This window comes from Ruditapes philippinarum, unplaced genomic scaffold, assembly GCF_026571515.1.
Source record: "Ruditapes philippinarum isolate M1 unplaced genomic scaffold, ASM2657151v2 ctg1722_1_1_1_1, whole genome shotgun sequence".
NCBI classification, from domain to species: Eukaryota; Metazoa; Mollusca; class Bivalvia; order Venerida; family Veneridae; genus Ruditapes; species Ruditapes philippinarum.
Window position 1 is genome coordinate 146,267 of NW_026859735.1, and position 12,382 is coordinate 158,648.

General features: G+C 33.6%; 1 protein-coding gene across 2 annotated transcripts in view; it reads left to right on the forward strand.

Annotated features, from left to right (window-relative positions):
• Positions 1–1,015: 1,015 nt before the first annotated feature.
• Positions 1,016–12,382, forward strand: part of LOC132757719 (guanine nucleotide-binding protein G(o) subunit alpha) — a 36,381-nt gene continuing 25,014 nt past the window's right edge. Inside the window, exons 1-2 of one of the 2 annotated variants that reach the window (XM_060749086.1) lie at positions 1,016–1,740; positions 2,010–2,052. In XM_060749086.1, the coding sequence (XP_060605069.1) occupies positions 1,623–1,740; positions 2,010–2,052 (161 nt within the window). In that variant the 5' untranslated portion in view covers positions 1,016–1,622. The remainder of the gene's footprint in view (positions 1,741–2,009; positions 2,053–12,382) is intronic. The other variant, XM_060749087.1, reaches the window with a different exon arrangement.

Here is a 12,382-nt window from a genome sequence, read left to right on the forward strand (position 1 = left end):
CGGAGATTAGTTTGTGGGATTTTGAAAAATAAACAACACTAGTGATGAAAATGAAAGACTCTTGAATTATTTTGTCATTGCTGGTGAATTAACGAAATATTTATTTGTTTATTTATTTTAGGGTCATTAAAAAGAAATACTATTTGAAAGATCCTGCTTGTTTGTTTATTTATTTATTTAAAAAGAAACAACGTTGGCTAAATGTATATTAAATTAAATAGATCGCATAAAAGTGACGTTATTTAATTGAAAATTGAGCTTTATTTTTTTTAAAAGAGCGTTAACTCTTAAACGCTTGATTCAGTCGGCTCTCTATATAATCTCAAGTGCAGTAAAATGTAATTTGTTGCGCGTGTGCGAACAAACAGTTAAATGTCCGCCGCATTATAATTAGTAGTCCCGAGATCCAAAAATCAATATAAATTGATCTCCGATTTTTCCCATTGTATTAATCGTGCTTTTATTCACCCGTAGACGCTTCTGTTCGCAACGTGCGATCGTACTTCTGTATGAAAACGAGATCGATAATCTAGAACCGATCAGTTAGATATTTGTTTCATTAAGTCTTACAGAGGCTGGGTTGATTTTATTTTTCCATCTTGTACTTGACGTAGTAATGTATCAAATTTGAAAACCATTTAAAAATAGCATACATGTATTCAAGCTAATTGCACCGATTTCTTAATTGTCCGTCATTCATTTAAGATAGACGGCAGGCCAAATTGTCACCTTGCAGTAGGACTATATTTAAAGCAAATGGTTGATATTTGGTATCGCGTCTGTAGACACGCAGTATAGATGAACAGAAGACCCCGTTCTTAAGGAAACAGTATTTTTGTGTGAACAGAAGCAGAATCTAAAAATTCTTACAAGAATAAAAGTGAATCAGATATGTGCTTATGGTAGCTTCCAACATCGCATTCATTGGTTATTTTTCCTAGCTAGGTATTGACTTATTGGAATATAAATAGCTACAGCGACTTTGGTCTAAAGCATTATCGATGTTTCGCCTTTATACAGTACGTTCTCTTGGTGATTTTCATAATTTCTGAAAACACGTCTGCAAATATTAATGATATCGACTCCGTGCGAAAAGTGACGTCACGTCGAACCCGCAAGCTTTCCAATAACAGAACCACTAGACTAATATTCTATACAGCGATTCCTGCTACAGAATATTTTATCATCAATTCTAACTCTACTACACAGCGACGTCACACGGTGGTAGGAACAACGCCCGGAATTTATTTTCAAATCTTGGTTCCTGTATGTTTAAAATTTAGTGCAGTGTTTTGGGAATAATAGCAGACGTGATGACACCGCGCCGTAGGTTGGATGTAAACGGGGCACCCGAGTGAAACAAAACTTAGGGAATATAACGTATGCGGTTCCTATATTCGCACGAACCAAGCCCGTAAAGAATTCAGCGCTATCTAGGTCGTGTATTTAGTGGCTTAAGTTAGGAATGTATATTTAATCATTTATGGATATAATCAAATCAACAAGGGCATAGCAACCTTTAATAAAGCCCCTTGTGCGGTCAGAAGGGGTTTGTGATAGATAGGGGTTCCCAGGTTGCCTTATTTTTGTAAGAAGTGTGCCAAAATTCTTTAAAATCAATCATGGGGTGTACATTGAGTGCTGAGGATCGGTTGGCTATGGAGCGAAGTAAGGCGATTGAAAAGGGATTAAAAGAGGATGGAATACAAGCAGCAAAAGACATCAAGCTCCTGCTGTTGGGTGAGTAATTAATCAGACTTATTAAGCGCTTAATTTATAATTTTAATTCACCCTGTCAGCCTCGGAACGGCGGCCATGTTGAATTTCTGATGAAGCGAGTTCTACTTAGCATTACGCTTCTGTGCCGTTTAATAGTGTCTATTTTTAGAAAAGCGGAAGAAAAAAATAATGTTTCTGCAGATTAATAACTACTATTCATAGGGTTGAGATATTTTTTGCTATCTTATATCAGTCTTAACGTTGTAATGTGTTCTTTTTTCTGTTTTTAGGCGCAGGAGAATCTGGAAAGAGCACCATTGTAAAACAAATGAAGTAAGAATCCTGGTGTTGTGTACTTCTGTTTGTTCTGTATTATATATTCACTTACCTGTATAATTTCATAACAGCTCATATCTGTTTTTCAGTTTCATTATTTTTGCATTCTGTTTATGTTTTTGTGCTGTATAGGCTTAAATTGAATGGTACTAGGTACGTGTTTCGCGCGTGAATGCCTTGGTTGCATGTAGGTAAAGGGGTTTCAAATAACCGAAGTGTTACTCTGTATAAATTATCGCGTTAGATTATCTTATCTTATCATGCCTCGAGGATGTAGCACTAACTGATTGATGTACGTTGATACTGGTAACATTCCGGGGGAATGTTGTGAAAAAAAAAATCTCAAGGATGCATTCTCAATAGTGAGGAGTATATACAGTGCTATACAATGAGAATAAATTTATTATAAAAAATGGGGAGGGGCAAATCATTACTGTTTAGATATCTTATCCAACTTTAAATGCATCAAAATCAGTTAAAAACGATACGTTAGCCTGGTGTGATTTGTAAAAGGAAAAAAAAACGTTATTATAATAAAATATGCAAGTGGTCATTTAAAAACCGTGTATTCATATCGATTTATTGATTGACAAGTGGCAAGAACATCACCTGTCGTGCATACATTCTATTGGCCCTTTTTATCAAAACAAGTTCTTATTATTGTATATTAAGTCGTTTTGATAATCGTTTTTTTTCTGCTACCCTTTTCTGCTTTTAAACTGATTGTTTTTCAATAATCAATAAGGTATTTGGTAGAAACTGACATATTAATACGCTTTATAACGTACACCTGCTTGCTGTAAATTACACAGATATTTCGGATAATATAGATTTCCCTTCACTCTGTCTAAAAATAGATTGTTTCTAGCGAAAAATCAGTTGTTATGATTAGTAGAGGATAAAACATGTACTGTTTATAGTTAGGTCTATTCCATTATGTTCAGATAGGTAACTGTTATACCTGAAACAGCTACATGTACATAATAAAATGTGTATTACACTCTTGAATATAGCTTCATATCTACATATAAAGTATATATGAAGGTCCAAATATTAAGTATATATGAAGGGCAAATCATTACCATCTTATCCAACTTTAAATGCATCAAAATCAGTTAAAAACGATACGTTAGCACTGACTTACATTTAAAGTTCAAGGCCGACTTAAGCCTTCATACATGCAAAAAAATGAATTCCAGGCTTTCTGTAGCTGTGCTGTCAGTCTTATTTGATGAAAAAAAAACAAAAGCTAGTTTGAACAGACCGTGATGTTTACTTCAAAAAGGCCTGCCCTGTAACATGTTAGAGGTACGATCTCGTCGTACACAACACTTCAATTTTTGAAGACGAAAAAGTTCTTAGATTATGCTATTGCCAGTTTTACTTTCCCATGATGGCAGCCATTTAAAGGATATTTTAACCGGAAGTGACATCATTATTTAAAGGGTTGGTATAAGTTTAGGTATCATAAGATAGAAGAACAGGTACATTGCTGCTGTCATTTGGCATTAAATATATTCACCATTCGATCTAAATAAATTGATAGTTTTCTTACAACGGGTCTTTTTCTAAAAAAAGTTGAGGTGTTTTCTCTTAAAAAAATGATTAAATGGTACACACAATTAGAAGTTTATACACGAGTTTTTCTAATTATACAACAAGTGCAAACGTTCTATATCTATTGCAGAAATACAATTAAATATGGCGTTTTAATCACTGTTTCTAAGTTACAACTTCAAAACGTCGCTATAGCAACCCGTTTTATCACTGACATTGTTCATACAGTGACTGACTAATGGGAGAATAAAATGTACTAAATAATTGCCCTAGCTTTTCTGTATTTATATACTAAACTATTTGATCAATGACATGATAGTACCAGCTGTTACCGAGTGTTTAAACCGTTTAGTTTTTGTTTAAAGTATATTCCCGCATCGATTTACAGTAGGTCCTGAAATGCATACGGAATCGATACTGTGGTAGTGCTGTATTGCTAAAGGCTGGCGCGGTTTATTGATTTTGAACGGACACTCTATAGAAAGGCGGAGAATTTTCTTCTTTAAGCTCGTATTATATCAACAGTTAGTTGTGTGTTGTGTATATTAACTGTATTGACGAGGGAAAAATGAGAATTCGATGCTGATGCTGTTATTGTTTCACCAGCAATTTATATTAAATGTCATTTGTGGTTGATAAGTATAGGGTTCAATGTGCCTTTTTCATAAGAAAAAAAGCAGGACTGGTTTTCACATCGGGTTTCATAACATCATTATGTAATTGTATGCAAATGTGTGTGGGTGAGAAGAAAAAATGGACGATATATGAAAATATTGACATTTCGTCTATAAAGATATTTTTACCGTATTTGTCTCGCATCTTTGGCTCATTTAAGGGACATTTGTAGTTATGTATGACGAAAATAGAACATATAATAGCAGGGTACTTGTTTGCATGAAGCTGATGAAAAAAAGTGTGTTATAAACCAGTTTTACAAGAAAACATTACATGACTCAATACCTACCACAGAATAGTTCAAAATATACACTGTCACTGTATAAGCTTATATTATATTTTAATTTCTCCAATTTCAAAACTCACGGGATAGATCAATCTCATGAAAGCCCAATCAATATTGGAAATGAGCATTGACTCAATCTGTAATCTGTTTGAATAATTTTGATGCATTCTCAACCATGCAGACGAATTAAATCAGGAAATTTTCCAGTCCAGATTTGTTAGTTATCTGTGTTATAACACTATTATTTTTACAGATTTACACTCTGACTGTTATAGTGCAGACTTTCTTATGTTAAGGAATAAGCATAATTTAGGCGCTGACAAGTTTCGTCTTCAACCTCTTACCATGCTGAAACCGAAAGCAATTAACCATTGCCACCAGTATACAGCTAGGTCAGTCTACACGGCCACCCATGCACTTTGACCAGGCTCTATTGTAGACCAACTTCAATTTAAAATCCTGATATTTCCAAATGATGATCATAATGGACAGGTCCAAAAAGGAAGTGGACACGTCCGCTGTTGAAGTTCAATTTCAATATAGTTACATCATCTTGCATCAACTCCTTTCATTTCGTGTGTCCATACCTTTCATGATTTGTAATGACTCAGTTGTTTTTATATTTTTCCGGAGTTAGAGCATAATTGTCTCGTTCCAGGCATTATTTTTAATGCTTCGGAAGTTTCATTATATTGAACCATTCGAAACATCTTGCAGATTGTCCAAATGTCTTTGTCCGGTGTTGGACGGAAAGGTTCGAAAAGTTGCGATTGAATTTAGAAAGTTAAAGTACAGTTTCGTGAGATATTCACACGTTTCATCTTACCATTATACATATATATATGCATGTACTAATATTTCCATTTTGTATTGCATGTTGAAGCGGAGAAAAGTATGAACAGACTTCATTAGTATTTACTAAGCACACAACAGTCAGTTGGTGTTGAACATGAGAAAAAAGAAAGGGGGGAAAACGTTCAAATGAACTCATTCTTGGCGTATTGTTTACACGATAATAACAGAGATAGATGCTTGTGTCATAATATATTAACAAGTGCATGCTTTATATTCCACTGACTACCTTACCGCAATAATAGTCCAGATGGCACGAGAGTATGTATGTACTACATGTACTGTACGTGTCACATATGTAACCTTTCCAATAGATTTTTTATAACCGGATATTTTTGTATGTTTGCAATTATGTGAAAGATTGATATAGTTATGCAAACATACGGATTTGACATTTATTTGACACAATTAGTTATTAATCATATTGACATTTATATAAACTATATAAAGAAAAATATACATTTATATCCCAAAACTTATTCATTTCCAAATTGACTTGTATAAAGTTTTTCCTCTTGCTTTGAGTTCAGACCATATTTGGTCATTTTATTATTAACCTAGTCAGTACATATTGCGATTTTTACCCTTAAAATTATTAATGGTTTTGTCCGGACTCAAAGACGGACAAGTCCATTTGAGATATAGTGTGTGAATGGTTGAAAGAGTGGACAGTCCAGTCTGCAATGATGAGCGTGCTGATGTAGCTCAGTGCTCACGGCAAGTTGAAATTTCATTCCTTTATCGACTGAAAGTTGAATAGTCTTATGTAATTTATAAACAAGTGGGTATGTTTTCGTTTTTTTTCTTCTTACGAATATGTTTAAGTGTTTTTGCGCCCTAGGCTCGAAACGATTCAAAGAACTGTCCATTAATATGTGCGCCATTGAAACTAGTTAAAATGTTGCAATTGTAGAATAAAAATAGTCACCAAAGAGTTGCGTAACTATTAAGAAATAAATACATAAATACATTTTTTAGCAATCTATTTAAGCTAAAAAGTCGCTATTGACACGATTTGGTTAGAGGAACATATAAAACGTATTGTCAAAATACATATACAATACACAGATATGTGGATATGAGGGCGCTTCGCCAAGCATGAGAAAATGCGCTGCCGATTCTAATATTATCAATATTATAGCGTAAAAACATATTACTAGTAAAATTTGTCAATATGTTTGACTGAAGGACTTTTGTGTTGACGGGAGCATTATTTAGGGATAGGCTTTTATATTTCATGGAAATAGGAGTGTGAAACTTGTCACGACAATCAATCGGAACATCTCGGCTATTATCAATAATAATTATGTATAATATCTTATCCGAAGTTTGACAGAAAGAGCTGAGAAGATGCGATTGTCACGACAGTGCCATAGCAGAAATTGCTATGTTAATCATGCCATTTTTTTTCATATGAAAAAAAAAATGAAATAAGAATCAAAGCATTGACTAATTACATATTACATTTACATTTTGTTGCTACTTGTCTTTATACAAGCAACTTGTGTATTGGCCATAAGAAAGTTTTTTCTACAAGGTTGATTTAGTAGTGATATACGTGACAGGTCTGTTTCTGTGTATAATAAAACATGTTCACTACATAAGTTAAAGTCACTCGTGTTGTCTTAATCTTTTAAAAAGTCGGTCATTCTACGTGTCTGCACGAATTACATTTGTGGTTTTTCATCTACCAGTAAAGCTGTGGAGAACAGTTATATGACCATAAATCTGTCTGATTACCTTTAAACCCCAACAACAAAAAAGAGTGCATGGCGAAGGCAACAAAAACACAATGTTAGCACAATAATTCTGAATATCTGCTATTAACAGACAGAAAGCAGGTGCACAAGTCCTTAAGTTATGTAAACATATGCCGAAAAAAATGCCTCACATAGCATGCAAAAAGAAAGAAAAGTCGGTTCATTGGTAAACCGTATTAATGTGGTCATATAACCCACTAAGTTACGACCATTTCCCGGTTTAACTCTAAGAAAGAATAAACTGTTCAAGAAAATTGTCAAGGCTGCTTTTACTTTCTTCTGATCGGATTTTTTTTCTGAAAGCCACTGTAGTTCTTTTTTTGATATATTTGATTTTAATTAAACCACAGTTGGAATAAAACAAGTTATTTTATAACCTTTTCACTTCCTTAAACCGATTGAGAATATAACCAGATAAAGTTGTATTTATAACCTTTTAGATGTAGTGGTGGCGGACTAATTATTATCGTTTTTATTACATACAAAACACACATTCTAAAACATGATAAAGTCATTTTTAATGCGTGCACAACGCCAACACAACATCATAATTGAGCCGCGTCACGACAAAACCAACGTAATGCGTTTGCGACCAGCTTGGATCCAGACCGGCCTGCGCATCCGCGCAGTCTGATCAGGATCCATGCTGTTCGCTATCAGTTTCTCTACTTGTAATAGGGTTTGTAAGCGAACAGCATGTATCCTGATCAGACTGCGCGGATGCGCAGGCTGGTCTGGATCCATGCTGGTCGCAAACGCATTGCGTTGGTTTTGTCGTGACGCGACTCATATCATTTACGTCGCTACAAACATGACGTCATATGAAACCATTAATCCGTCGCATAAAGAACGCCTATCCAAACACAATGTCATCATTGCTATTAATCCATTGCATATAGAACGCCAAAACAAACATCATAATATATAAAACTATAAATCCATTGCATGCAAAACCATTACAAATACAATACCATTTTTGCCAAAATATATTGCACACGAAACGTCAAAACATACGATATACCATTTTGGCCATTAGTCCACTGCAGATATAACGCTGAGTTGGCAGTACAAACATACCAATTTCGCCATTAAAATACATACAGTGCTTCTTTAGCAATATCATGCAATTAAGCAAATGTTTTACTACATACAGAAACAATACAAAGATTTGTGTAACTACATTATTTCACTTGGTACAAACACTTTTAATTCTAATTGTTCTAACATTTTAATTTCTATTGCATGATTATGCATTAGTCTGCATGCTAATTATTTTTACCAACTTTTTGCATATGTGACATGTAAAGAAAACTAAAGCAATACAGAAACACAACATTTATTACAAAATAATTAACTACAATAACTACAATTACATTGCTATTACATTTATACCTTAAATAACAGTTATATTGCAATTACCTTTGTGCCTTAAATTACATTTACATTGCAATGACGTTTATACATTAAATCACAGTTACATTTCAATTACATGTATACCAAAATTACATAATATATTTTTGCCAAATAATATCGTTATATGCTTCTTTATATAAAGAAATCCATCATTGTGAATACGTGTGTTAAGTTTCCAGGCACCTAATTAATATTTTATAAAGATTTGCATTTCATATATTACACAGCAATTACAATTACATGACATAAGGTAACTATTACACTGCATTACATTGAAATACAGCACATACAACACTTACTTTACATTGAAATACATTAAAGGGCTATTACATTACATCACATTGAAATGTATTACACAACAATTACAATGCATTGCACATAATTAAGACAGTTGCTTTACATTGAAATACATTAAAGGGCTATTACATTACATCACATTAAGATATATTACAGAACAATTGCATTACATTGTATTGAACTACATAATTATAGGAGTTATTACATTGTACTACATATATACAGTACATATTCACGTTTTGTTCACTGTGGTGTCATTTATATGGCATTGTTTCCAAACATTTACATGATGAAACAATCAATTTTATGACATTGTTTCCAATGCTTTTTCTATACATGTACTTGAGCAAATTATAATGTTTTGCCTTTTACATGTATTTGTATTATTCTATGTCAACATTCAAAATCACCACGAAGACAGCTATCTAGATATTCTGGATGTTGTCCTTCGATCAATCCTTTACGAGACAGCTATCCAGCTATACCGGGCCTTGTCCCTGCTGGAAACGAAAGATATTAGCCCTTGTCGCCGGTCTAGAGCCAGGAGACCAACCTGCTCATCCGTGCAGTCTTAACCAGGTTCTATGATTTTTAATGGCTCAGTATTTGTATCTACATGTATATTTATAGATCTATTACATATACATAGAATGAACTCCTCAAAGCAGGATAAATTACTCAAAGGGTTAACAGAGTTGACTGCTGTCAAACACCAGATGGCCAAAATTAGTTTTGTTACTTTGAAGTAATGACAATAAAACATCAATGGAAACGTTTAATACGCATCGCGTGACGTTTTTGTGAAATCTAAATGAAATAAGTTAAGCTTGCGAAAGGTTTGAAAATATCGATGTTGGGCACTTAGATGGGGGAAGGTGTGTGAGACAGAAAGTCCAGTCGTAAGGTTCCAAGTTCTTTATTTTATGTTAAAGCTTTATAAAATGATAACGTACATGTATGAAAAATCGTTGTGTCTCTATGTATTGTCAAATTCATACGAGCAGTTTCTTAAAACGGAAAACATAAGTTAAGCATTTCATTTTGCTTCCGATTCTTATTTAATCTAGCTGGGGGATTCACCATGCGTGTTGTCCATGTAAACTTCTTCCGGACAGCATGTATAATATGGTCAACTTGTAACCAAACAATTATTACAGACATATCCATTAGAGGTCATTAATAATACAACGTCCTTCGTCATGAGGACTTCAGTTCTGCTTTTATTACAATGGTAATAAACTTGTTACTGATCAGATCGATTTTGTTACCAATGCGGAGTTAAAGTCGGGCGTTTTTGAATGGCCGCCACATATCATTCTAAAATCGTTGTTTCTGCGGTAAATTAGATATACAAATATATCACTTTAAAGCTTAAAGTGTTAAACAAGCATATTAGTTTATTCTATTTATACAATGCCTGTATTAAATCAACACAACAAGTTTAGTCTTGAAAAATTCAGCGTCGTCGGATTCTGTATGTGAGAATCAAAATATAATTGAAACAAAAAAAACCGCATATTTAGTAAACTCATTTTGAATAGAAACATGTATTTTTCGTTGATTTAAAAAAAATGAAAATTCAACGTGAATGATGATAAATGCATATACAAAATGTACTATATATGTATGTCTTTGCTAAAGCTTGTATATTCATGAGTGATATACTGTACGGTGCTACACTGCCTCGCCGTTTTGACAAAACCGATCAGTTTACGCAACGATATGATCTTAGAATCGTTTACAAAGTATTAGGTGAACGAAAATTGTAATGATTAAATGACTAATTATTGACTATTTTACAATAATAATATTTTAATTCTGTTCATGTATATTTCCCTTATTAATTATTTTTAGGAATTTGGGGTGTGTGAAATATTAATTGTGACTTATTTTTGAAAGTGCATGCATACCCCCAGGATATATTTGAACATTTAAAATATGATTATGGATTTTATTGTAAACGTTTTTTCGACTTATTCAAAATTACTTTTTTATACAGTGACTGTACTGCCTTAGTCAAAAACTGTTTATTTTAAGTAAAAGCCATTTCTTTCAAACCCATCGCATACATGTACAAGCATATTGTCAACGCAAATGGGAAGAGAAAATAAATCTTTAAAATAAAAATGGAAATTACATTAGGAAAGGTTATTTTAAATCTATATCCGTCATTAATTCATAACAATAGAAAGTTCTTTCAGAAATGCTATCGTCTGCCAGATGGTCCGTTAAAAGTGTAACTCATATTTGCTTTAACCTTTAGCCTGCTTTGGCTGCTACAGAATCTCCCCATGCTGCCAGTGCAGGCCAAACCACGCGGGACATCTGCAATCAGTACAAATTTTGATATTTACCCTAAAAATGATGAATGTTTTTGTCCAGATTGAAAGAAAGACAAGTTTATTTATGATATTTAGCGTAGTAAGGGCTAAACGGCGGTATTTTGTACCAATCATGGAAGAAATCGATAACAAAAGATGTAATATTTGAGAACTGCCGACTACAAACATTGATCTGGGCAAAATACAGTTTTCGCTATTGATTTCGCCGCTGTTATTCATTTCACCATGTAGAACACTCGGCTCTCAAATCAATATCTATGTAGCAAACTCCAAACACAGTATTGGATCTTCTTGTAGAGAACATGGCGGTCTGATATTCCGTAATCTATTTTCTCTTATTGTCTATGAATATAGGTGCTTTTCTCCCTTCTGAATAGCGTTACCTCTTCCCTCTCACCCTCTCTTTCTCTCTCTCTCTCTCTCTCTCTCTCTCTCTCCCTCTCTTTCTCTCTGTAAGTCCCTTTATTACAATTATCGCCAATTAAACATACATATCAAATAAAATCCGGCGGTCATTTCGCCAACAAAATAAAATGTGTATCATTTGTACCTCAGAAAATGTACCAACTACCCCATTCATTTAGAAATCATAACATGAAGCAATGCGGAAACTGGAAAGGGGTCAAAAAAGGAAAAGAAAGAAACGCCAGTCTGCAAACTTTCATGGGAACGAAAATTAAAAGCCCCCGGGAAAACCAATGGTGAAATTAGGCTTTGCGCGGGTAGAGTTGGCTGACTAGGCAAATGTCGTATTTAGCTATTGTACCGTGAGTTCCAAATAACCGTCAAATGAATTATGATTCATATTCTGAAAAAATAAATAATCGATGGATTAATTTGATATACAATCGAAACTAGTAGCTTACGTTTTGAATTTTTATTGGCAATTCATCATTAAATATCAAATGAGTGCACAAGTGTAAGCAATACTTAAACATACATGGGTATGCAAGTAAAACAAACAAAACATATTGTAAACATGTGAAAACCAGTAACTAAATTATGATGGCAACGAATTTTATTTGAATAATGAATGTATCGGTCGATGTGCGTTTTTGTAGGTATAAAACAATGTTGTTACCAGATATAAAAGTAACTTTTTCGGTCTTTTAGATAGTTTTAAGAATACACTGACCTTTGAAATT